This window comes from Dipodomys ordii, unplaced genomic scaffold (genome assembly GCF_000151885.1).
Source record: "Dipodomys ordii isolate 6190 unplaced genomic scaffold, Dord_2.0 Scaffold62, whole genome shotgun sequence".
Taxonomy (NCBI): Eukaryota; Metazoa; Chordata; class Mammalia; order Rodentia; family Heteromyidae; genus Dipodomys; species Dipodomys ordii.
The window spans coordinates 1,990,091-2,017,754 of record NW_012267278.1 but is presented as its reverse complement, the minus strand read 5'-3'; the positions used below and the strand labels follow the sequence as shown (position 1 = coordinate 2,017,754).

Here is a 27,664-nt window from a genome sequence, read left to right as displayed (position 1 = left end):
CCGCCCCCGGCCCCCACATGGCTGCCCCGCGGCCCTAGTGTCCACGGTGCGAGGCTTCCCCCGAGCGCTAAGTTTCCCACCCGACACCTGCTCGCCGCGAGCCGGTCCGCCGCCCCGGGTCCGCGCCTGGCCTCCCCTCCCTCGTCCTCTCACGTCCCCCTTTTTTCAGTCCACCGGCGTCGCCGTGCAGACTGCCTCTGGGCGCACCCTCTTCTCCTCCGTTCCTCCCTCCCCTTCTCCCTCCGAATTTTACTCGATTGTTTATTATTTGCGGGGGGGAGGGGAGTGGAGGGGGTGTCTGGGGCCTGGAGACTGGTGGCTGCGGCCAGTCAGCGCGCGGCGTGGCTTGACGAGTGAGCGGCGCAGCGAATGGCGACGCGGCGCAGAGCTCCGGGGTCACGCGCGTGTGGAGACAATGACATCATCTGTTTGTACGCGTCGAACTAGCTTGGTGCAGGGGCGGGGCCTGGCGTCACTTGAGTGACGGACCCTGCGCAAAGCCCGGAGCCCGGTATTAGCAGAGTGGGCGGGCTCCTGTGTGCACTCGGCTCTTGGACGTTTTCGTGTCTTGAGTTGTTGCGGAGCCCATTTCTAGACTGAAATATCTGAAGTGGCTTGAAGGATTTTTATTTTTAAAAGATATTTCTGAACCAAAGTGGGTGGGCTTTTGGTGTGCATGTTGCATGTAGTCTTTTCGGCGGGTTAAGGACTTGTGAACATGTTTTAAACCTAAAGGCACGTCTCTTCTTCAAAAAGTCAGTTCTAGGCAGTTGTTTGGCTGTCATTTTCAGATGAGAAATTGTTTCCCACTTTCAATAGTCGGACCGTGCCCTTTTCTTGTCGAGTTAGTTACTCTTCTTTCCGGTGTGGTAGGACTCCATGAAAAGTGTTACACGACTGTGATCTAACTAAGGGGCTCAGTGTGCACCTTTCCTTGCCTGACCCAATCTGAGGGCACTGGCTTATCGAAGTCCTGCAGGTACCAACATCTTCGCGGGTCAGTATTTCCACGCCAGTTAACCTTTGCCATCTGAGGTCAGTATCTTATCTTGGGTGTTACCTGGTGTTGGGTTCTAATGGGGAATCAGATACCAGGGCGGGCATAGAGCCCGGCGGGCAGACGCGCAGGACAGGGACCCCAAGTGCCAGGTGCCCTACCTGGAGTAGGAGAGGCCACAAGCCGTGGGGGCAGTCGGCGCTCGGGGATCCTCCTCTCCGGCTCCTAAGCCAGCACCGCGCTTTGTTGTCCTTGAGGCACTGAGGGGAAAGGAGGAACCCAGCCCGTAGCGCTGCAGGAGCCCGCTGAGCCCCGGCCCGCAGCGCGCGCCCCGACACCCACGCCCCGCAGCCCCGCGGAGCTGAGCCGCGCAGGCGCGCGCAAGCACACACGCGCACTCACACTCGCACGCACACCAGCACCCCCGGCCCCCGCCCCAGCCCTCCCCCTGGGCGGGGACCCGCCCGCCCGCCCGCCGTCAGCCTAGGTTGAGGCTCCCTGCGTGTGTCTATAACTTTGTGCTGCTGCCGCGGCCGCCCTGCTCGTGGAAGGGAGGAGGAGGAATGTGGAAGGCGGCGGCGCGCAGGCTGACAGGCGGATCCTCGGGCGGGCTGCAGCGGCGGCCGGAGCGCCTCTCCTTCGCCGGGGTTGCGCACCCCTTCCTCGCCGTGCCCCGCGCCAGCGCGGGATTCTCTGTCCTCCCGCCTCGTCCCTGAAGGGAAGAACCGAGGTAGGCGCCGGAGCAGTGCAGCGGGGCGGCCGCCTTCCCGGTGACTCCGGATCTGCTTCCGTGCAGGGCAAGGCGCTTCCCTTTTCCCTCCTCGTGACTCGGTGTGCGGGCCCCTCTTCTCTCCCGCTAGTGTTTTTAAAGGACTTAAGGGAAGAGGGGGAACTGTCAAGATGGCAGCAGTGGGAGCCAGGAGGTGATGAGCGTGCTGCTCGGGGTTTTCTGGCAGCCCGGGCCACTTGGCGCTTCCCGACCTGTTGGAAGATTTACGTTCCGACTTGCTCCCCCTCCTCCTCCCGGTTCCCGGCTGGGGAAGGGGCGGAGGGCACCACGTCCGCGAGAAAAAACAAACCCACCCCCTTGCCCCCGCCCCCCGCCCCCATGGCCTTTGCTGCAGGGCTCGACCCTTTTGCCAGCACCCGCCGGGCTGCTGGCTCCCTTTCCATCTCTCGCTCTCTTTTTTGGAAGTGACGAGGGCCAGTCGGCACTCGATCCCCGTTCGCCCTCCACGTCCTCGGGCGAAAGGAGGGGGGGGGGAGGGCAAGGGAGACTCTCGCGCCATCTCTGGGGCTCGGGCCACGGGGCTGGGAGGAGTCGGCCCGGGGACCGCGGAGGCGGCGGGGCTGCGGAAGGGGAGCCGAGCCGAAGACGCCACAGACTTCGGCGGTGGCGCCGCGGGAGGTACTAGAGCGGGCCCGAGCGAAACATAAACAAACGCACGCCCGCCCCACCGACCGCGGCGGGGCTACGCCAGTCCCAGCCGCTGCCCACTTTGAAGGCGCGGCCGCCCCTCCCCCGGCCCCCCCCTCCGCCCTCTACCCCTCCTGCCGGGCCCGTCCACCTAGCGTCAGAGAGACCCGCAGCCCGGGCCGCGGCGGCGCGGGAGGGGGCTGCCCCGTGCGCAGCTGTCGATTCGCTCGCGTCTCCCCGGCGGCCGGGCCGGGGGGCGGTGTCTGCGGCGCCAGGTTCGCGGGACGCACTTCCCCAGGTCTGCCTGTTCCTGGGCTGCGGGCGCGGTGCGGTGGTGAGGAGGAAGAGGGTGAGGACTCGCCCCAGAGTGGGCTCCGACCCGGGATAACCAACTCTCTTTCTCTCTTCGCGCTTCCAGCGGCGCCCCCGACCCTCTCCCGCCGTACCCCGCCCCGGCGCAAGAGGAGAGCGCGAGTGCCCGAGCCGCGGGCCGGCGGGCCGGCGGCGAAGATGGCAGAGGGACCGGCCTCCCCAGTCCCGCTCTCTCCCCTCGAAGTGGAGCTGGACCCGGAGTTCGAGCCCCAGAGCCGTCCGCGCTCCTGTACGTGGCCCCTGCAGAGGCCGGAGCTCCAGGCGAGTCCGGCCAAGCCCTCGGGGGAGACAGCCGCCGACTCCATGATCCCGGAGGAGGACGACGACGAAGACGACGAGGACAGTAGCGGCCGAGCCAGCTCGGCCATGGCGATCGGCGGCGGCGGGAGCGGCGCGTTGGGCTCCGGGCTGCTCCTGGATGATTCGGCCCGGCTGCTGGCTTCCGGAGGGCAGGACCTCGGGTCCGGGCAGGCTCCCGCGGCGGGCGCGCTGAGCGGGGGCCCGCAGACGCCTCTGCAGCCCCAACAGCCACTGCCACCGCCTCAGCCGGGGGCGGCTGGGGGCTCCGGGCAGGCGAGGAAATGCTCCTCGCGTCGGAACGCCTGGGGAAATCTGTCCTACGCCGACCTGATCACCCGTGCCATCGAGAGCTCCCCGGACAAACGACTCACTCTGTCCCAGATCTACGAATGGATGGTGCGCTGTGTGCCCTACTTCAAGGATAAGGGCGACAGCAACAGCTCTGCCGGCTGGAAGGTGCGTACCCTCCCGGGGCTGCTGGCCCGTCTGGCCGGGCTTCCTGCGCAACGCCAGACGCGCCTAGGATCCCACGGACCCAGCGCAGCTGCAGGCGTCAGGGAAAAGGGTTAGCAGAGGAGTCTCAGCTGTGTTTTGTTTTGTTTTGCGGGGGGCCGGGGGGGATGTCTTTTACTCCACAGGAAGGAGATTTTGGGGGAGGGTCGCCTGCGGGAGGATTCCCCCCCCCCAAAAAAAAAACAACCTTGGGCATGACCAGGTAAGGAGAGGTGAGCAAGGGACACTTACGAGGAAAGGGCAGATGGACTGGAGTGCATTTGCTGGATTACCCGGACAGCAGCAAGGAGGTAGGTCCGAAGCCAACTTTGAAATAGATCTCTATACGCCCCTGCAGGGAGGACACTGGGCCTGGAGCGAAGGAAGAGGGTGAGAGGAGAATGTTTGGGATTTTGGTTTCCAGTTGGTCACCACAAGGTGAACTTACTTACTGAATGTGCTACCTTTCTGAATAAGAACCTTGGGTTCAACTTTTGGGCTTTGTAGTCAATTGTCCCGCAGACGCTTTGATCCCATTATCAAGCATGCAACAATTGCAAACCTTTTCCTGGTCAGTCCTCATTAATTTCTGGTGCTTAAACGCTTATTCCTAAGAGATCTGCCCCTCGGGTAGCCTCTAAAATGTTTTGTGCCCTAAAATGGTCAATTTTGCTACTTAACATAGACTACCTACACCTGCTGCTCCTGCAGAGGCCTGGGTTCTGGCACAGTGTGAGGCAGGTGTCAGGTGTGGGGGACTCTAGGCCTGCACTTCAGTTGGGAGCAAGGTCTGATGTCAGGGCTGGGTCGGGCCATAAAGGCTTCCACCTATAAATGAACCTTTTCAGCCTCTTGGGGCATAGGACACGTGGTCGGGAGAAGTGTGGAAAGGCCTATGATGTAATGACTTCCTGCAGTTGGGCATCCAAAGAGATTAACTCCTGCCCTGTTGGGCTGCTGATATCCAGGGCTCTGCTCTTTGTGGGCACCTCCCTGGCATTCCCCTTCCCGCCCCCATGAATATGTCCGAACTACTAGAGAAAAATCCACCATAGATGGAGATACATATCACTTACCAGTTTTATTTGCAGCTTAGGTTTTTTTTTCTCTGTTTTGTTAGTTGCTTTCTTCCTCTGTCCCTTCTTCAGTTGTCATTGGGGAGTTTTATGTTTTCATTGGGTCCAGGTTTTCTAGGTGTATGAAAACAAGAACAATTTCATTTAACTGGAGAACTGGATAGAAGCATTGGAGATGAGCCTGTATATGAACAAACTAAAGAATTTAGAGTGGGCAACGTTTTAATTTGCTTTTAGAAACATTTTGTAATCAAAGTGCCTGTTTTTTTTGTAATGCTTAATATTGAAGAGGCCTTGTTTAGATACTTTGAAAGCAAAATATGTACTTTGTATCCCACAACTGTCTCACTACAAAAAAATACAGATATTGGCATTATGAATCTTATATTTGATCTAAAAGCCACTTGTGTGATCTGAGGCCTCTTTATACAGAGTTAGTATGGTTCAATGTATTGCTACTGTGATAGCTTTTAAAAGTAGGTTTGTCAGAAAGAAAAATATTTTTAAAACTTAAGGAGAAAAGTCAAACAAAATATAAAAAGAAAACTAGGCTTCCAAGTAGGTGGCAAGGGTTAATGTCTGAGTAAAGTCAGGAAGGGGGAGGTAAGTATGTAGAATCAGAGAAAATGGACAGCATATATTTTGTGGTTGTTTTTAAAATATACTTACCAATTCCATTTCTTAGTATCATGTGGCAACTAATCCTTGAAGACAAAAGGGATATAATTTAGGTTGAGTTTTTGTAAGATGACCTTCATCAAAAGATGCAGCCATGCAGGAACTTCCAAATCTTTGATGATAGAGAAGGCTTTTGAAACTGGGGCTGGTTTCATATTCTGATTATGACTAATAGCCAATCTTTTTGTGTTGGTGGCTTAGTGGGGGTGGAAAAAAGGGGGGGGAAGGAGAGGTCAGGAACTAATTGTGACCCATTTCCATGCATCACACTTTAGGAGTTGATTCCCATTGTGATTAGTCATTTTGGAAGCATGCATCTTCTTTTAAACCACACTACTCACATTCTGAGTTATGCATTAGGACTTTAACTTCCCAAAATGTCTAGAATTCAGGTTAACCTCTCCTAGATATGTGGGCATGCAGGGCCCACAGGTCAGGTCTAGGCCTTCTTTTGTGGTTTTTTTGGGCTGGTGCATTATGAGATCTTACAACTAGACTTATCACTCTAATATGATAGAATGCAAGAATTAGGAGGGAGGCTTTGGAAATTGGAATTTAGACCAGTGGTTCTCTGTCCTGTTTATGTCTTGGTACTGGAAGCTAAAAAAAAAATACCAGTACCCAGTGAATCTGACTTAATTGTGCTGTGTATACCTTAGCATTAGTGTTTTTTTCTTCTTTTTAATTTCCTGAAGTGATCCTAATGTATAGCTGTTTGCTGATCTGGTGAAGAACTTGATTCTTCAAGAAGTTAATGACTTTTCTAAGATCATGAAGCTAGTTAGTACAAAAGTAATTTAGTAGCTGCAGTTCTAGAAGTCTTTGTTTTCACACTGTTTTCTTTCTTTCTTTCTTTCTTTTTTTTTTGGTCGGTTGATGGCATGAACTCTGGGCCTGAACGCTGTCCCTCAGCTCTTCAGCTCAAGGCTAGTACTCTACCACTTGAGCCACTGGGCCACTTCCAGTTTTCTGAGTGGTTTATTGGAGACAAGAGCCTCACAGACTTTCCTGCCCAGGCTGGCTTTGAACCTCAATCCTCAGATCTCAGCCTCTTGAGTAGCTAGGATTACAGGTATGAGCCACTGGCACTGGGCTACACACACTGTTTTATTTAAATTGACCTTTAAAAAAAGTAATTTACCAGGCTGGGAATGTGGCTCAGTGGTAGGGTGCTTACCTTGCATTCATGAAGCCCTAGATTTGATTCCTCAGTACCACATACACAGAAAAAGCTGGAAGTGGTGCTGTGGCTCAAGTGGTAGAGCACTTGCCTTGAGCAAAAAGAAGCTCAGAGACAGTGCCCAGGCCCATAGTTCAAGGCCCAGTACTGGCAAAAAAAAAAAGTCATTTACTAAGTAATGAGTAGTTTCTTTTCTATAGAATTAGTTCTCTTGTCCTTTTATTTATGTCTGAAAATCTTATCCACATCAATTTTCCTTTATTTCTTTTACAGGTTGGGGGGAGTATAACTACAACCAAAATCTCTGTGTACATTCTTCAGTATTAAGATCAGAAGGGATGGTGGTTATAAGGTTTATATTAATTCTTTGGGTAATGAGTAGTTTTAAACATGTAGAGGTTGCCTTCCTGAAAAGCATGTTTGACCCTCCATCCAAAAGCACCTTGGTTCTAATTTCAGCATCAGGACATATACATGTTGCTGAAGGCTGTGTGAGTATGCCATATTTATGTTGCTGCACAGTGCCAGTTGGTATAGCTGTTAGGAAGTATGAAGCCATACAAATGATGAGAAAGATCCCATTTTAACAAAAAGAGGAAGCCTTTGGTCAAAGTATGGTTGTCACAGTTGTCAGATGCATACTGTGCCATGTAGGAGGATGATGGCTATCTCACAGGTCCCTTTACCTCAGACATTAAAGTAGAAATGAACAATCAGATGTGGTTAGAGGGGAAAAGGTTATATTTTCTTTAATTCAGATTAAGACTTCTTGCAGTGCAACCATAGTTGAAGCAGTGAGTTTTCTCAGTTCCCCCTGCCTTGGGGAGCTCTAAGGATCAGAGTTTACCAGGAAAGTCTATTTATCACTTACTCCCCTGCACATACCCACACTTACATTTCCTGTGGCTCAGGGCAGGGTCATACTTATAGGCAGCCTTGAGTTTCTTGGGAGTACTGTGTGAAGACTTCTGCTGCTACTGCAGAGGTCAAGCTGAGCCTCCCTTCACGAGAAAATGTGTGCTTCTGTGGCTTCTTGCCAAGGTAAAAAGATGAGGGCTGACCTGCCCCCAAATACTTCTTTATGTACTTACTGTTCTTATTCTAGAGATTCTTGTACCTGTTTTTTCCCCTCATACTGTATTGAGAGAACATTGTTTTAACTGCAACTTAGTTTTAAAATTGCAAACGGACAAAGTTATAATTGCATGTTGGATGACCAATAATTCTTGGAATAACTCACCAAAGGGCCAGTTATGGTGGTGTGTGAAGAATCTGTCTTCTGTTAGACTCATGTTGCCAAAATGATGTTTTGTAATTTCCTTTGGCAGCCCTGTCTTTGTCAGTGATTCTCAACTAACATTCTTCCTCTTTCTGCTGTGACACTGCACCAGGGCGACTGACTTTCCTCTTTTCTCAAAGCTGTGTCACTCACCTGTGAAGTGAAGAAATGGGACCTTTTCAACTTTAATCTGTGAGCCCTATGTAGCAGAGAGATTCCTCAAAAAAGAAGCTAAGTGTGTGTTTTATGTGTTTATCTCCTTCTTAGAAAATGAAGTGAAACTATAGCAGACATATTTTTAGGAAGGTTCTATTTTAAGAAAATGACACGATAGAAGAACATCTTGACGTTAAACTTTTTAGTATCTACCAGGTTTTTTTTTTTTTTTTGAAAATTGATGGAGAGACTTTGTCTACTGAAAAGTCATTTTCTTGGGATAGAGAAATTTTTAGCAGATACCATATGTACAAAGTCATTGGTGCAGAGACAGTGCAGAGACTTGAATTCCAGATTTCTAGGCTGGAAAGAATGACATTTATTTTGCTTTTCTATCCATTAATCTTGCCTGTGGGAACAAACATGATCCCTTTCTTGACTCCTCAGTTCTCTTTTTTGTCTTGTGTCACAAACTGAAGGGTCCTGAAGAGCCACTTTGCTTTGTGCTGTATATTAGAAATAGTCAGGTATGTTAGTGGGTATTCCAGCTGGTGTACAGTAATGAACATGACATTTTAAAAAGACACCTTTTACTTATCTGCATCACATGCCATTCAGCAAATATTTATCACAGGCAAACTTTGTGCAGGGCATTCTGCAAGACCTCTGGGATAACCCAAGAGATGGTACCTTGTGTGTAGTAGCACCAGGGAGATAAGGTTCCAGTTCACAGGTTTTCTCACTCTGTAGGGTAGAGACAGACACAACATTCAAGGCTGTGCTTCATGAGCGAGTCTTTGTTGCCCATACTTCTGCATTTCTCAGAATTACTGGCAAATGGCAGAGTTGCTGTTGGGCAAGGCTTGGTGTTGGCGTTTAGCTCTCTGCAGGTTGTTGTGAGTTTGCTATAGAAGATTCAAGGCCACTACAACATGAATCAGTTTGAGAAAATCTTGAATGTGGCCATAGACTGGTGTGGGATCCCCAAGTCTGTCTCCCAGTACCTGGTTACAGGCCTGGCTTCCCTCTGAGTGGATGTACAACTGATACAGTGACTCATCTGCCTTGCTTAGTGGTTAAAGTTCAGAATTAAGGGATCTTAAAGATCATGTACCTACTCCACTTTTAAGTGAGGCCACTCTGAGTGACTGGCTCAGGGTCTCACAGCTAGCAGGGGTAAGTTTAGAGGATGTCTACATGAGCTCAGGGTACCACTGTTCTGTAGTGTCTGCTCCTAACCATTGTGGTTTCACAGCAGTTTGTGTCAGTGCAGTTTGCCTACAGTTCTGCAGGCTCTTCATTTCTTCTCAGCTCCTCCTCTTCTCTGGCTGACTCTCTTTAGAGTGGCCATGTTGCTCTTTATTGCGTTCTCCATCAGCATTCTCAACTCACTTTGCTGAAAAGCCCTCTCACCTACTCTGCCCTGCCCATTCCATGATTCTTGCTTGTTTTTTTTTTAAATATTCCAATAACTCTTGTATTTTCCCAAGTACAAGGTAAGAACCAAGCATATCAATATTTATGATACATGGAGCTACCTTTTAGACCATCATGCCCTTGGCCCACAAAGATGGACTTTTCTAGGAATCTAATGGAAAGAGATTGCTCAGAGTTAGGACTGAGCTGATACCATGTATAGAGTTTTGGGTATTTGCAGCTGTGAGGACATTAGAGCCTTCCACCTCCTGTCACTGATGTTGATTTGATGTGCTGTAAATGTAAACTGATGCTTTGCCATCTGTAGAATTTTTTATAGTACCTTATTAACAAGGATGGAAGTGCCTGGAAAATTCACTCAGCCCAGAAACAGAGGGAAACCAGATCTTGAGACAAACCTTTCATTATGAGAGAGATGAAATCAAAGTTTTCTTTTGTAAGTGTACTCTGTTTTATGTAACATCTATACCCACTGTCTGGAAATTACCAACACTGTTGGGAAATTGCTGAAGAATCACCAGCCAAGTTTGCTAGTTTCCTCTTATAGGAGCATAGTTGTTAGGAGTTTGTAATGTTCTGCATGTTTAGGTACACAGGTTTCAGATTTAGTTCTAGTTTATATCCATTAACTGAGAGATTTGTTGCCTATGAATGAAAGAGAAGGCAGCATGCAGTCTGTGAGGTGAAATATTTCAGGGCCAGTCAGCAGCTTCTCTGAGTTTTCTAAATAAGAGGTTAGGCTGGTGATTCTGACAGAAGATTCCAGTTCTGATTGCATAACTGCCAGCAGTCTCAGTATCTTTTAAACATTTTATTCTTGACCAAATCGCTTTCATTTTCTAGTGTTGCAGTTTCTCCAGAAGGAAAAAGAAGCAGAATAGCAAGCATCTGTAGAAGATGATGGTGACTTGATCACTGTCCTGGTTAAACACAAATGACTGTAGTGTGTTGAATGCCAGCCTTTTCAAAAGCGTACACTTCTCATGGGTTGTTTTGAAGTTCTAATCTTGAGACTTTCTCTGCAATTCCTTAGTGACTTATGGGATAACATTACAAAGTGAAACAGATTAACTTCTCTGACAGGCGGTGGTTCTAGCAGTTCTACTCCTGGGTCATTGCCTATGATGAAGAAGTCAGCACTTCATTGGTGAGGGCAGAGATGTTGCCTGCTCCTGCAGTGGAGAGTGCGAGCAGAGCAAAGAAGCCATGAGGCACATTTGTAGGGAGCAGGGCTGAAGCAGGAGGTGACCTCTCTTCAAACCAAACACAGGCTTTTGTTTCCCTCTGGAGGGAACTGTAGTAAAGTCAACAGAGATGTCTTTGGCAACTTTTAGTGCGTTTTTTGATTTGTTATTTATTTGAACACGTGTGTGTATGTGTGTGTGTGTTATCTACATATATTTCCTTGTATTTTGGATATCTACTGAAAAGAATTCAGCTCCTGAAGCCATTGGAAATTTACTTTAACATTAGAGCCAGCAGAGGGAGTACACAAGTCTACATAGGCTGATTTCAAATATTTTTTTTCCTCCATAAAGCTAAAATAAAATAATATCTTGATTAAAAAAAAGAACTCAGATATGTTGTGCTTCCATAGAAGCTAATGGTCATCACTGCAAATTTGTGGTGGAGATTAAATACATAAAGTAACTTTTGAAAAGGAGCCTTGGTCTTCTAAAACTCACAATGCATTTCCCATCTCCACATAGTTAAATGAAAACACTTCACTGAGAGAATGTGCCTTTTTCATCTTTTGGTTACTTTATTCCTAATAGTCTATACATAAATGTTCAGTAGTACTTAGTTCAAACTTTTGCAGAGCATGTCAAGTGTTTGGGTCAGTAAAACGTCCTGTTTTAGTGTTATTTTCATTATGACACTTTTGATATCTTTCAAGCTTATGTAGTTTCCTTAAGTAGGAGAAAGGCAGGAATTTAATTTCCAATTCAGATTTAGTGGGCATAGATCTACTGGAGGCTTCTGTGCTACAGTAATTTGTAGTCTCCGTCCATTTTTATTTGGATGTTGGTAGTTTATTTTGAGTTGGCATTTGTAGTGGTTGAATTTTACCACTCCAAAATTCAGAACTACCTGGAACCTCAGAATGTGACCTTATTTGGAAATAGGGTTTTTCTAAAAGTAGTTGAGATTGTATTGGATTATGAGAGCTCTAAATACAATGACTGGGTTTAAAAGAGAGGATAGGACACAGCTTAGAGACCTAGAGAAAGCCATGAAGAGTGGAGTCAAAGATGGGAGGGATGTGGTCACAAACTAAGGATAGTCAAGCCAGAGCAGTTCCCATTACAAAGTTAGGAAGAGGTATGTTATGACCTTTCCCTTCAGAAGATAAGCTGTGTCCCATTCATGATGATAGTAGCTCTAATCCAGAAGCTCTCTGCTATCGTCTCACCTCATCTTGTTCTGTGCTCAGTTAAGGCTTTTTTGTTTGTGTGTGTTCGTACGCATGTGCCAATGCAAGGCCAGGGCTCTGTCTCTTAGCTTTTTTGCTCAAGTCTAGCACTCTAACACTTCAGCCACAGCTCTACTTCCGGTTCTTTTGTGATTAATTGGAGCTAAGAGTCTCATGAACTTTCTTGTCGGGGGATTCTCAGATCTCAGACTTTTGTATAGCTAGGATGATAGGCAAGAGCTGCAGGTACCCAGATAAGTTCAAGTTTTATTAAGTTCCAGCACCTTAAGTTTCAGGTTCATGTTGTCCCTCTGTTTAAAAACCCAGCTGTCCAGGCAAAGCATACAGCATAAGACTAGTTCTTAGAAACAACAGATATTTTCTGGAACCTAGTAGGTGTTTGGCTTGAAATGCTCATACATATTTAAGAATCAGAATTACATCTGTTCTTATATTGCATAATGGTATTTCTGGATTAGATTGGAATCACAGTTTGGTTTTTACAATAAAAAGTCTACAAAAGACATTCTCAGGCTTAGTTATTCATAATTATAATAATTTTGAAAATAACAGTACCTGTGATTTATTGAGCACATAATATCTGCCAAGTACTCAGCTACATTGTTTATGTCTAATATTTATCTTACAAGATAAGTATTTAAATAGTTCACAGAGGTGAAAGTTACTTGTTTGAGATTCAAACTTAGATCTGGACTCTGAAACTCTTTTCAATATGTTCTCTTGTCCCCGGGGTTGTGGGGACAATAAAAAAGACTTAAGCTGCCTTTGTTTATCTATATTACCTATATTACCACCAATCCTCATGTGTTTTTTTTTGGGGGGGGGGATCTGGTCATGGGGCCTGAACTCTGGGCCTGGGCACTGTCCCTCAGCTCTTCAGCTCAAGGCTAGTGCTCTACCGCTTGAGCCACAGTGCCCTTCTGGCTTTTTTCTTTTTGTTTATGTGGTGCTGAGGAATCGAACCCAGGGCCTCATGCACGCAAGGCAAGCACTCTACCACTGAGCCACCTTCCCAGCCCTCCTCACATTTATTTTACAAAATATGTCTTGATGCTTACATTCAGTGTTGTGGCTGCCTCAGGGCAAATCATGCATCTTTGTATATTGGTAGGGAGTAGAGGTGGGCCATGGTTTAGGCTCCTTCCATTGTCACACGTGTGGACTCATAGTACACGGGCCCTCTGTGGCAGGACAGGGGAGACTTAAGAATGAGTTCTACCTGAAACCTATCGGTTTGGAGATTCTCATTTCTGAGAACACCATCATGTGTATGAGGTTTATTGTAGGTCAGATACAGAGTGTACTATTTAGAATTAATAGAGTGATGCATAGTGTGGGGAAAAAATCCTTTGGGGAGTTGCTCATCTCTGAGAAACTTCTGCCTTGTGACAATAGGACATCTGTGCTTTTGCAGGCGTCAAGCAGGTAGATGAATAGACAGCAGCACTGAGAAAAGTGGGTTTCAGAAAACTCCCACATTTGCAAGTTTCTGACAGAAGTTTGCCTGCCAGATCAGATCTTATTGTTAAAGGTATTAAAAATATTTTCTAAGGTGCTTGACTCTTCAGTGCAGCTATTAGCTGTCTTAAAGGCAGGTTGACAAGACAGAAACGGAAAATGTCATATAATGTAAGTTGCTGGCCAGGTTCAAGTTCAAGGATTTATCTCTACTGAAGAACCTATTGCTTTTGTCTTCAAGGTGAAAATGTGTGAATGAATCCCTCATGCCCTGGTGTTTTTTAAACTTTATTTTTTGTTGGTCATGGGGCTAAGAACTTGGGGCCTGGGCACTATCCCTGAGCTCTTTTGCTCAAGGCTAACACTCTAACACTTTGAGTTACAGCGCTACTTCCAGTTTTCTGGTGGTTAGTTGGAGGTAAGAGTCTCACAAACTTTTCTGCCCAGGCTGGCTTTGAACCACAGTCCTCAGATCTTAGTCTACTGGGTAACTAGAATACAGTTGTGAGCCACTGGTGCCTGGCTTAAATAGTGATTTTAATTGCCCACAGGAATGCATTTGACAGCTGTCCTAAGATAAAACATGGCTAGCAAAATATGGAGCATTCCATGTTGTTCTGTGCACATTGGAAGAAAATTTGGTTTCATAATGAAGATAGGTAAATAGTGTCTGGACAGTGCCAGAGGACAGACTGAAGCCCCATGATAAGTATGAGCAGGCCAGACGTTTCTGCCTGATAACACAGTCAGCATGTGGAGATGGTAGGAGAAGCTGGGGAGAATGGAGATAGCAGGTGGCAGTGCCCATGGTGGCCTTTTAAAAGATGGTACAACTCTGGGTATAACCCTGATGGTTAAAGAGGGAATAAAATTGTGTCCAGCGGAGCTTCTTGGATGTCTTCTTGGAACCTACTATGATATTAAAAAGATCAAGTTGTAGGCTTGGGGGCACATGGATAGCATGTGCCAGGCTCTAGGGTCTATTCCCAGTGCGAAGGTAGAGATAGGGAGACCAAGGGAGTAGTTGAGGCATAAACTGAGATGTTTCAAATCTCAAACCTGTTTGTTTTCCTAGATTGTCTCCATAGTTGATTTTCTTTCTTTCTTTTTGTTGGCTGTGGGGTTTGAATCTGGAGCGGAGTGCTGTCCATGAGCTCTTTTTGCTCATGAGTAGAGCTCTATCACTTTGAGCCACAATGCCACATCCAGTTTTCTGGTGGTTAATTGGAGACACAAGTCTCAGACTTTCCTGCCCGGGCTGGCTTTGAACCACGATTCTCAGATCTCAGCCTCATGAGTAACTAGGATTATAGGCATGAGGCACCAGCACCCAGCTTAATAGTTGAGTTCTAAGATGGTACCATTTAAAGAACAATTTATCTGGGTTGGGAAGGTGGCTCTGTGGGAGATTGCTTGCCTTGCATGCATGAGGCCCTGGGTTTGATTCCTCAGCACCACATAAACAGAAAAGGCCGGAAGTGGCACTGTGGCTCAAGTAGTAGAATGCTAGCCTTGAGCTGAAGAGCTGAGGGACAGTGCCTAGGCCCAGAGTTCAGGCCCCATGACCGACAAAAAAATCAAACCAAACAAAAAACATTTTATCTAAGATAATTGCCTTAGTTCCACATTTCACAGTTAGCTTCTTGCTCACCTTCCTCTCCTTTTTAGCTTTGTGCTTTTGTTTTATTTAGTATATTTTTAAATTTAATTTTCTTCTATACTATAATGGTTTTATAGTATTGCTGTAGGTCTTCTAGAGTGTTTAGCCTTCTCAAAGCTGTTTTGGGGCTTCTGGCCAACATTATTTTCAAATCAAGGACTGATTAAACTAATCCTTTATGTTTTTGCATCCAAGTCTGTATTAAGTACTCTCCTCCCCTCTCCTCCCCAGTCCATTCATTTGTTAGCCTGACAAGGGATATATCTTTGTTTACCTGCTATTTTTCAGTATGGTCCCATTAGCAACATTAGTTTGCCATGTATAAATTACCTGTTGTGCAAAGAAATAGTAGTCTACAGAACTAAAATTTTAAGCAATATAATTTTTAAGTAAAAATTGAAGTTCTCAAAAATTTTTAGGATAATAATCATCAGTTAGATCTGGTGTATCATTATGTAACCCTGAGAAACAAGCTTGCAGAAATGAAAATACCAATGCCTGATCATTAAAAATTCTCTTCAAGCTTCTATTGAGGTGTGTATGTATGTAAATGTGTATGTGTGTATGTACGTGTGTTGGTTTTAGCACACTTGAGCTCTTAAGCTCCTTCCTAGGTGAGCAGTATACTGTTTCTTGAAATTAGTGCCCTAGATCAGGCCTTCTATCTCCAACCTTATCCAATAAAGGTAAGCTTACAGCCTCCTATTAGAATAGGTGCATGTCCTCTGTTGAACTGAATGAACTAAATCAGTCCTAGTTAGTCTCCTCCCTTTCCAAGAACAATCCTTATTTCAGACCAAAAGACTAAATTATTTCAGCCATATTTTAGGCTTTATCACACTTTACCTTCATGTCATTTGCTAAGGTGAAATTTAGCACTTAACACAGGTGTTCTTTGGTGTAGGAGGGCAGAGTTTATTCTGATAGTCTTGTAAAATCAGAGAACTCTTTGAATTAAATTGTGGACGGCCATACTGAATAAATGCAGTATTATGAGTTAAACTAAGAAGGGTATTTTGTGGTGCTAGTGGAAACTATTGTCTTTAAAAAAAATATTGTCTTCAAAATTTAAAACTCACCAGGTGAATATTTTGAACAAAAATTACTTTCCTTCTCCCTTTCTCTCTCCCCTTTTTCTCCTTTTACTGTTTCTCCTCTCCCCTCTCTCCTCTCCTCCTCCTCCTCCTCCTCTCCCCTTTCTTCTTCTCTTCCTTCTCTCCCCTTCTCTTTCTCCCTCCATCCCTTTCTCTCTCTCCTCCCCTGCCCTCCATTTCCCTGTGATAGGGTTTGAACTCAAGGCTTTTAACTTGTTACTTGAGACATACACATAGCTCTTTTGGTCTCTTGTCATTTTGCCTAGGTTGACCCTAAACTTAGGATATTACCTCTTGTCTCTGCTTCCTGAGTAGGTGGGATTCTAGGTGTGTACCACTACAGATTTTTTTTTTCTTTTCTTTCTTTCTTTTTTTGGTCGTCCTGGGGCTTACCTCTGGGCCTGGGCACTGTCCCTCAGCTCCCCAGCTCAAGGCTAGGGCTCTACCTCTTGAGCCACAGCGCCACTTCCTGTTTTCTGGTGATTAATTGGAGATAAGAGTCTCATGGACTTTCCTGCCTAGGCTGGCTTTGAACTATGATCTTCAGATCTCAGCTTCCTGAGTAGCTAGGGTTACAGGCGTGAGCCACCAGTGCCTGGTCAGATTTTTTATTACCATTAAAAAAATAATTTTATCTACATTTACATTTTCTAATCAAATTAAAAAAATAATTAAGTTGATGAATCTGTTTTAACAGTGAAAATGTCTGGAATTTTATCTGTATTCTCTTGGTTTGCTTCATTGATGTGTGCAGAGATAATTTTCACCTGACATCTTTGTTACTTGCTCTGAAAATCTTTGCACTTTCCTATGACCACCAGTATCTGGTTCTTCTAATTGGTTTGTTTTATGTTCTTCATTTTTCCATAAACAGGATCATAAATCTTTCAAAAAAAGTTAACTCCCCTCAGCCTCCTTGAACTGGGACGTGGCTCAAATGACGAGAACTTGTTTAGCAATGCTGCTGGAGGCTCTGAATTCAGTCTCTTGTACTGCAAAAAATAAACAAATAGCTTGTTACGTCACGTAACTGTACTGGTCAAGAAGGAAGAAAAAATGCCTTGGTTTTATTTTCCATGCCATATGATTTTACAACTTTGAAAATTCCTTTGTGGGCTGGGAAGGTGGCTCAGTGGTAGAGCGCTTGCCTTGCATGCCAGAGGCCCTGGGTTCGATTCCTCAGCACCACATAAGCAAAAAGAAAGCTGGAAGTGGCGCTGTGGCTCAAGTAGAGCGCTAGCCTTGAACTGAAGAGCTGAGATACAGAGCCCAGGCCCAGAGTTCAGGCCCCACAACCGGACCCTCCCCCCCCCCCAAAAAAAAAAAAAGAATGAAAATTCCTTTGTTAGTTTTTACTGGGTTGATAACTTCAGCTACCCAGTGCTCTGGGTGTTACTTTTTATGTATGTGTGTGCTGGTCCTGGGGCTTCAACTCAAGGCCTAGGCACTATCCCTGAGCTTTTTTGCTTTAAACTAGTGCTCTACCACTTGAGCCACAACTCCAATTCTGGCTTTTGGGTGGTTGGAGGTAAGAATCTCACAGACTTTTCTACCTAGCCTGGCTTTGAACCATGACCCGCAGATCTCAGCCTCAGGAGTAGCTGGGATTACAGGCATGAGCTTTTAAATTTGCTTTTTAAATCTTCCCTTCTTCCTGCCTCAAAAGAAAGAAAGAGGCTAGGCACCGGTGGCTCACGCCTGTAATTCTAGCTACTCAGGAGGCAGAAATCCGAGGATCGCCGTTCAAAGCCAGCCCGGGCAAGAAACTCCTTGAGACTCTTATCTCCAATAAACCTCTCAGAAAACCAGAAATGGTGCTGTGGTTCAAGTGGTAGAGCGCTAGCCTTGAGCTGAAGAGCTGAGGGACAGCGCCCAGGCCCAGAGTTCAAGCCCCACGACCGACCAAAATAAAAAAAGAAAGAAAAAAGAAAAAAAAGGAAAGAATTTTGCTGAGGAAGAAATTTTATTTATCATTTGGCTCCTGACTTCAAAGATGATCCTTTAGATGATTTGTGAAAAATTAAAACTCTGTCTTCAGTTTCTAGTTATTAACTCTTATGGAAAAGAAATAGTACACTTTATTATAAGAGTTTCATGATTTGCCATATTCTTTTTTTTCTTTTTTATTGTGAAAGTACTGTACAGTGGGGTTACAATTACATGGGCAAGAGAATGAGTACATTTCTTATCAAGCATTGTAGCCTCCTCCTTTGTTTCCCCTTCCCATCCCCTTGCCATATTCTTGTCTTTGGCAAATGAGGGCACTTTCATAGCGATCCAAGTTATTTCTGATTTTTGAACTGAGACAGCCAAAGTTGGTTGAGGGATCCGCTGGAATTTCACTTGTGTTGGTTGTTCCTAGCTACTTTCCCATTCCTCTTTTTCTTTGCCTACCTATTAGGCACTGTCTAAAGGGACTCCTTTCTCTCTTCTTCATCTTCCTCTTATGTCTCTGTGCCTGCTCACTAATGCCAATAGTTTTCAACCCTGGCTATGATTTGGAGTCATGCAGAAAGATTAAAACAAACAAATACTGCTTAGGTCATATAATAAAGCATTTGGGGCACAATCCCTTCTACCCCCATCCCCCATCCTTTTCTTGTTTTCCTTGTAGTTGAGAACCATGTTCTTAGAGAAACTGGAGAGGTTTTGTGGAAGTTGAATATCTCAGTGTTGACTTTTGGACTCATTTCTCACTCCATCATGGGAAGATTACTAGGTTTAGTTTGCCCCCTAGAAGCTCTATATGAAAAGCACTGTTGAACTGGCTTCTGAGATGAGGGCATCATTCCTTAACAAACTATATTTAACTAGGATCTCCTCCTTTCCTTTCTTTTGTATAATTGCATGTGGTTTATTTAAAGTTTCCAACTCCCACTTGTTTTTCTAGTCTCCATTGGACCCTAGTTAACTTATTTTGAAGTTTGCAGAAACTTGTAAGAAGAGATGGTGCTGTTTGAAGTCATTGCATAATCTTGAAAACTGAGACACAGAAACACTATTCTTCTGCTCTGGTATTCTAGAGATTCTACCATATTCTGATGCTTTAAGCTGGTCATTCTCAAGGTGTGAGTCCCAAGCCATCGCATGGGAACACTGGAAATACAAACTCTTAGGCCCACCACAGACCTACTAAATCAGAAACTCAGGCCTGGCAATCTGTGTTCTCACAAGTCCTCTGGGCATTTTGACTGCAGGCTGACATTCCACTCTTTTAGAGTAATTTAAAGTACCACTCTTTTAAAGTAATTTGCTAAGAGTGTAGAAATTTTCAGGCCACAGACTGGGAGGAAAGATATCATTCTCACGCCACCTTGGCTTTAGAATCCTGACAAGAATAGGGAAAAAGGAACACACACACATTGTGGTGGGATATGTTGAAATATAACAAAGCCCTAGGTCCCCTTCCACAGATCCTTGTAGCTTTCTGTACAAGGAAAGGGTACGGACCTCCCAGATGACAATTATGGAAACAAAGGATCCATTCAGGTGCAAAGGAAAAAAGTGTTCATCCTAGGGTGTATATTTAAAGTGCTTGTGTTGAGGTCAGATTCTGGTTGTTGTGGATCTTCCTCCTTCCTTGTTTGCTTTTGGTCTTTTGGGAATGTCTCTAGTTTTAAGACCAGTACCAGACGGGAGTAGCTGCACTGACTCATCCTCAGATGGACATGGGACATGTGGGAGAAAGATAAGATTAAAATGTGCTGGGTGTAATCGGGAGTGAAGGGGAGAGTGATGCAGCTTCTGTATTGGAGTCAGAGGCAGTGAGCAGGTGACATTCATCTTGCCTCAGGATCCTAAAAGGTGCCTGACCTCCCCACCACAAGGTGGTGAAGCCAGAGACAGATCAAAACAAGTTATCACTGCTTGCCAGTATCATTGGGTTCTGTAGTCCATTAAGCAGGCCTCATGATCGGCCATATCAGGCATAGCCGATGGCTTTAGAAATATAAATAGTGCAAAGAACAGTGGGTTGGCCAAGATTGGAAGTTCATCTCAGGATCTCTTAGTAGCTGCTTCAGAACATTGCCTGAGATTCATAAACGCTCTTGTGTGTGACACATGAAAAAAAAACAAACCACCATGTTAGTTTGGATTACAAAGCCTGCCATAAGTAAAGACCTTTTACTGTATACAAGGCAATATGACTTGAGTGCTCAGCTTCCAAAAAACACTGATAGTGGGAAGAACAGGTAGCCCATTCTTCCTGTATTTTCCAGGATTCCTGGAAAGAGCCACAAAGGTGAGTTTAGGTGTTGGAACACCATCAGAAGGTCCATGCAGAAGGGATAACAGTATGAGAGGCTCCTATCTTGGGCCAGAATTGGAGAAGAGTTCTAAGTAGTGTGTCCTGAGCATTCACAGTTGGATTGTAGGAAAGTACTACAGACTTTTAAAGATCAGACATCAGGTAGATGCAGGTAGTATAGAACTTAAAGTATTTGGGACAATGAATGTTTTCTAAAAACAGTGGCAGTTGCACTTCCATTTTGGTTTTCCAAAAACACAGATCTCTGGCCTGCTGATTTGGGGATATAAGAGGTGTATTTAGAAAGGATCTGACATTAGCAATTCATTTACTGAGGAGTAAGATGCCTTCAAAAGCAATCAGGCTGCCAGGTGCCATGGGTAGCTCACAGTTGTAATCCTAGCTACGCAGGAAGCTGAGATCTAAAGATTTGCAGTTTGAAGCCAGCCGTCTAGACTGGAACGTCCTGGACAGCCTTACCTCTAATGTACCTCCAGAAGTGTAGTTGTGGGTCAAATGGTAGAGTGCTAGACTTGAGCACAAAAGCTCAGAGACATTGCCCAAATCCTGAGTTCAAGCCTCAGGACTAGCACACATGTATATATGTGTGCATACACACACACACACACACACAAACTCAGCTTCCTCCCTTCTTCCCTCAGGACTAGCACACATGTATGTATGTGCACGTATACACACACACACACCTTCCTCCATGTACACACACACACAGACACACACACACACACAGACACACACACACACACACTCTCTCTCTCTCTCTCTCCCTCTCCCTCTCCCTCTCCCTCTCCCTCTCTCCCTCTCCCCCTCTCCCTTCTTCCCTCCAAACCAAACAATCAGGCTTAGATGAAAAAGCCTGCTTGGGACAGACTAGTAGCGCAGGGAGACCCTGAGACCTTGGCTCCAGTGGCCCTAGTCTGAAAATGGCAGTGAGACATCATGTTCTCAACCTTGCCTTCTTCTCTGGTAGGAAGCTATCGAGTCAGCTTTAGTTTTTGAAAAGAAGGTCCTTGTGCTCTGACTAAAACTGCAGAGTTTCTTTACTCAAAAAATAAGGCACACCGGAAAATTACATCTTGAATGTGAGTTGTTGTGGATGGGTGTTTTGTGTATAGTCACAACCTTGGTTTATCCATCATTTTCATGGCTGTAACTAAAAGGTCCTGTTAACTGAATACTTCTTAGTAGTGTGCCAGGTGCTATTAAGATCCTTAATAGCTCTTCTTTCCACGTGAGGAAACTGGGGTACAAAATGGTTACGTGATTTGGCTGAGGGTACTCAACTGGCAAGTGATATATCTCTACCTTGACTAAATAAACTCCAAAGTCAGTAATTTAACCAAGCTTTGGAGATTTTTTTTTTTTTTTTGGACATGGGGCTTGAACTCTGGGCCTGAGCGCTGTCCTTCAGTTCAAGGCTAGCACTCTACTACTTGAGCCACAGTGCTACTTCCCGTTTTCTGGTGGTTTATTGGAGATAAGAGGCTCATGGCCTTTCCTGCCCCAGCTGGCTTTGAACTGCAATCCTCAGATCTCAGCCTCCTGAGTTGCTAGGATAACAGGCATGAGCCACCAGCACCAGGCTTGTGGAGATTTTGATTTTATAATACTGTCACATTCTTAAGGCTGATTTTTTTTTCTATCATAGTTCTCATTGTGGCTTAAAAGTAGAGAAAGGAGAAGTTTATGTGATCTTCTCTTGGCACACAGACACATGTGTTCACCTGGGGTTGAGAACCCATGGGAAGACAGTCCTGAGTATTAGGTTGTGGACAGGCATTCAGATGGAACACAAAAGGCTTGTTAGATTGCACTCTGGTGATCTCTGGTGATGTATGACCCTTCTTGTGGATTAGAGTCTCTAAACTGCCTATTGTCTCCTGTCTGTGGAGATGTTAGTGATGTCCCAAGAATGGTAACTAGGTCATCATCTTTTGCAGGTTTACAAATGAGACACAGTGGTGCTTTTACTCCAAACAGCATCTAAATTTCCTATGGTCACTGTGCTTGCACTCTCTCTCACTTCTCCCTTTCTCTCACAATCCTCTCTGCCTTCCTCTCTGCCTTCCTCTCTTCCTCCCACATTGGGAAAGTAGGAGGTCCAATTGCATACTGTAATTTGGTGAATAGCCACAGAGAGCTTGGTGTCCAGTGGGATATTTGGGTGTGGCTCTCACTCTTCTCTTTGGAACCGCTTCACACTGTAGATTTAGAACATTGTGTATACAGTGGTCCAAGAAGTTGACCACAGTGAATCAGTGAATAGTTAGTGAGTGATAGAAACAGGAGCAGTAGGAGGAGGCCATGTCATGGAGAACAGGGATTACTGGACTGGCAAATGAGGGTTTAGGTGCATGGGAGACAGCCCAGTAGAAATTCCTTCACAGAAGCTAGGGCTATAGTTGTGATTGTAATGAAATATTAGGGACAATGGCAGGGTTTAACATAAAGTTAAGCAGTTGTATAATTTCTTCAAAGAACATTATCAAACGACACATGTGTACTCCCAGATAAGTACTGTCACTAATGACCACATTTTATAATTACAGTGCAAAGAGAACTTGCTTCCAGTTGAGAAGCCTTTGAGACTGGAGGAAAGGGAACTGTTGCTGTTCTCCCCTCCTCGAAAGAAAGAGGAAGCAAAGTTATTTTGTGGTTTTAGCATTATAATAGAGATAATAAGGCTCTGTGTTTCTGGAAGTATCTTCCAAGGAGTTCAGAATTATAAGCCATTTTTCTCTTTGTCAAGTCCTCTGTGTTTGATAGGTAAGGAATGAGAGGAAAGAAACAGAAAAGTACCCATGCCTTCTTTGCCCTGTTATCACCCTTTTGTGAAAAATGATCTTCGGCTTGCTGCCAACACTTCGTTAAAGTAACATGGTTGTCTGGTATTTCTCATCTGCATGAAAAATAAAAAGTGTCTCCATTTTTTTCAGAGATTAATGAGAGAGATAAAGCTTTCTCAATATTTTAAAATATAGGCTGCACACACTCCAAGAAAAAGTCCCCAAAACAATGTAGGCTATTTTTGGAATATTATATAAACAGTTTCAGCTATAATACTGAAACAAAAGTTTTCCTTAACTCACAGAAGAAAGAAGAAATCAACTTTTTTTTTTTAATTGGGTTGGCATAGGCCATTTTCTTGCCACTTAAGTGTCTTCCAGCCTGTACTGAGTGAGACTCTGTGTTCTTGGGGTGGCAAGATTGTGCCTCATTGGAGGCACATTCTGGGAATCTTTGTATGTGGTTGTAAGAACTCAGAAACAAGTTTTTCTCAATCATAGACCGCTAGTATTTTTAAAAGTAGTTAGAATTTTTTGTTTTTGTGTTGGTCATGGGGCTTGAACTCTGGGCGGGGGCGCTGTCCCTGAGCTCTTCAGCTCCAGGTAAGTGCTCTACCACCTGAGCCACAGTATCAGTTCTGGTTTTCTGGTAGTTAATTGGAGATAGTTTCATGGCCTTTCCTGTCTGGGCTGGCTTTGAACTGCAGTCTTCCATCTCAGCCTCCTGAGTAACTAGGTTTACAGGCGTGAGTCACTGGCGCCTGGCTTAGTTAGACTTTTAAAAATAAAAATTGTCTTATTTACATGTAAAACAGAGCTGTCCTAAGAGACAATGAAGGAGCATTTGGTTTTGGTGTTTGTCATGGAGGAGTCAGTGACTCCTCTAGAACATGCTAACTGTAGGTTCTTCTTTTGGAGGAAACAATGTTTATGGAAGACTTAGTGGTTTGCTTTCTCTTGCTTGTCTGTATAGCCCTGTAGGAGATAGGAAAGGCTAGCCTGTCCCAGAAAGAGGTGCACTTGGCCAGCCCACACTTAGCCCCCTGCCACAGCCCAGGGTTAGGTGTGATTGCCACATGTCACTCAGGGCCCAAACCTCTTCTCCACTTTATATCCCCATCCATCTTACCTGGGCCTGTTTTCTGTAAGGCTTCCCAGGATAAAGACTACTCTAAAAAGCAAATTAATACTCAGCTGATGATGTTACTCCTGTATCTCAAAACAGAATGCCTCGGGTATCATCTGATTTTTTCCCCCTTTTTCTTTCTACATGAGAAAATTAAGGCTCTGAAATATGAAGGAGCTTACCTGAAACTACATAGCCTACATAAACTGTGACTTTGAGAAAGAATCACTGCATGTAATGTTGCTAGGAATTAGTTCTTCTGTGCCAGAGGAGTGGGCACAGTTAGTTGGATCAGTAACTTTAATTGGCAGCTGTTTGCTGCAAAGGGAAATTTGCAGTTCTACCAATTTGAATGCTGAGTAGCCCATAATAGTAGAATATTGTTTGGTAGACTGGAGTATCTTCTGTAGAGAATTAGTCCTCTGTGAAACTTTCTGTGATAAATGCTGATTGATATTGCTAACCTCTTCTTAACTACTACTTTGGTAGTCTTTGGAATGAGAAATCTCTTTTGCTTTAACCCTGAGAACAAAATTACTACTTATAGTCACTTTTAATCTTACTAGGAGATACCAGTCTCAGTAATGATTTTTGAAAGGTTTGTGGCAAGTAAGGTTCCTAATGCTGTGGTTAATTGATCTGTGCATGCTATAAAGGTGAAATAAAAACAGATGCTAGGTGCTGGCTTATGCTTATAATCCCTGCACTAGGGAGTCTGGGGCAAGAAGATTGTGAGTTTGAGTCCAGCCTTGAACATAGCAACACTCTGCTCCAAAAAACCCAGACAACCAGCCAATCGTCTGAATATTAACTCCTTTGAATAGAGATTTGTTAGTCACACAGATGGTAGGTGTTCTGGTCCCTCAGCAGCACTGGTGGCATTGGTGTGGGCTTCTGCAGCCTGAGCCAGGCCCAGGCCTAAAGCCAGGGGAAAGTATGTATGTCTAGGACTTACATGATTTGGTCATGGGTATAGGACATGAGGATGTGCCCCTGGGGCACAGCCATGATTATCCATCTGTGTTCATTCAGCTAACATGTGGCAGGTCATAGAGTAAATATGGTCTTGAAATAGGCATGGCTTTTATTGTTGTTATTTTGTTATCCCTTTGTAGAGATGAGGTGTAGCTGTATTACCCAGGCTGGCCTAAAACATGTGGACTCAAGTGATCCTTGTGCCTCAGCCTTCAGAGTAGGTGGCATTATAGGCATGTACCACTTAGCATTACTTTTGGTGAGTTTGTATTCTAATGAGTGATAGCAATATGCAAACCAAAGCTTCAGCATTCCTTGTGAGACTATACTAATCCAAAATTGTAGAAAGAAGGGAAGTCTCATGGAGCTAGGCATTGCGGCATTATTCATTATTTTCACCTCTGATGATAAAAATTCTGAACAATAGAAGTTTGTCATTGGAGTTTATTTTCTTTTGCTAAAAGTATTATAGTAATCAAATAAAAATACTACAGCAATCAGCGAATTTCTTGCAAGGCTGTTGCTGCCCTCAAAGCAAAGTGATTAAGTAGGGCCCCACTTGATGGATTGCAGGCTATCAGAAGGTAGGGATCCTCCTTCCCTTCACTTTGACTTTGCTCTTTGTTGAGTAACCATGAAAGAATAGTGAGTCTGCTTTTTGTAAAGGAGATCACTTGGCTCATCTCTAACATGCATTGTGTTAGGTGAATTAATGAGTAGAAGGCATATAATATGTGGCACTTTTGCAGTCTTTTGATGATTTTACCTACAACCTTGCCATCTGGAAACTTACATTTACTTAGGATGGAGAGCCAATTTTGGGTGGTATTGGTTGTATGTTTAACATGGTTTAGATTTTCATTTGGCTAAAATCTCATAAGTTGTAGACTAATAGAGTAATAATAATGACAGCTTTTCCTAAGGTGCCCTGGACAGCCTTAGAAGCACTCTGATAGGAGGTAAAAGGCAGGAAACTTTATTTCATCATGATGAAATGGAAGCATGTAGCCTACACAGGGTCCTGAAGCTGACTCCCTTTGAAAAGGTAAAGCTGGCTCCCTTCTGTGGCTTTGGCTCTGGCTTTGCCATAAATCGTTGTGGTTTTCAGAATCTCTAAGCCCTGCAGAGTCTTTGCTCTTTTATTGTTCCAGCTTTTAAAAAATATAGGTTTCATACCTGGAGTTTATGTTCTCTTGAGGGCCCCCAAAATCTAAACCTCAGATATTGCAATGCGACTTAGACCTGTCAGGTGGCCTGGTCAGAGACCTACTGTAAAGTGTTGGTTTGGAGTCCAGGTAGTAGTGATGCCCTTCATCCTCCAGGAGAGCCCTCTGTGACCCTCCCTCCTCAGCACTTCAGTAGGATGGGACTGGCTGGTTTCTCCAAGACAGCCAGGAGCCTCTGTGAGGTGTGGCCAAGCTTCCCTCTAATTCAAAGTTCTTTTCACCTCCCATTAGAGGGCTTATATGCCATCAGGGCATCTTAGGGAAAGCCATAATTATTGTTGTTCTGTTAGTCTTTAGCCTCCTAGGTTTTAACCAAATGAAAAATTAAACCGCTTTCAATACACATGTCATCCAAAATCCACTCTGTGTCAGAGACTTCCACAGAGTGATGGGCTGTGCTGCTTCTGTCCTTCATATGACTGAAATCCATCCTGCCTGAGTATTTGGCATAGAGCTGAGGGTACATGCCTGGTGATTCTTCAACTCTATCCCCCTTACATTTTCTCAGCAGGCTCTCAGCACTGCCATTGGGTGGACTTACAGAAAAGCAAAGACTACCTTTCCCTAAAGATGTGAATTTCAACTTAGGTTCCCATATGCTCCCCCTTGTACCATAGTTGACAACTTATACAAATATGCAATCTTAAATGACAAACCCTGAGTATTAAGGATGGTTTAATCTTGATAGGTCCCAAATTTGGTGCCAGACTTTCTACTAGCTGAAGCAAAAAAGAGTCATGGCCTGGTGCCAGTGGCTCACACCTATAATCCTAGCTACTTAGGAGGCTGAGATCTGAGGATCCTGGTTCAAAGACAGCCAGAGTAGGAAAGTATGTGAGACACTTATCTCCTAATTAATCACCAAGAAAAAGTTGGAAATAGAGCTGTGGATCAAGTGCTAGAGTGCGAACTTTGAGCAAAACAGCTCTAACCATGCCCTGGCTTCTTTCCACTTCTTGGTGTCCCTGATTCTTTGGTCTGGAACATGCTTCTAGGTGACAAGTGAAAGAGTCTCAGGCTCTTCAAGGGACTAAGGGGAATCCATTGAGGAATATCAGATATGGGGTTTGGTGGGAGTGGAGTGTTAGGCAGCAACTGGAAGCTTTGTGGCTGCTCTGCTACATTGTGCAGATTCTTACCAAAATGTCCGTATGTATGTGAGCACAGACAGGCACAAAGATAACACAGTTTACTTTTGAAGTGAGAGCCATCTCTCAGTATTGACCTATTTCTTTTTGCACCCCCCCCCTC

At 44.9% G+C, this 27,664-nt stretch overlaps 1 protein-coding gene across 1 annotated transcript in view; it reads left to right on the top strand.

Moving 5' to 3' along the window:
- Window positions 1–1,563: 1,563 nt before the first annotated feature.
- Window positions 1,564–27,664, top strand: part of Foxo3 (forkhead box O3) — a 109,323-nt gene continuing 83,222 nt past the window's right edge. Inside the window, exons 1-2 of the mRNA XM_013022421.1 lie at window positions 1,564–1,727; window positions 2,833–3,542. Of these exons, the coding sequence (XP_012877875.1) occupies window positions 2,925–3,542 (618 nt within the window). The 5' untranslated portion in view covers window positions 1,564–1,727; window positions 2,833–2,924. The remainder of the gene's footprint in view (window positions 1,728–2,832; window positions 3,543–27,664) is intronic.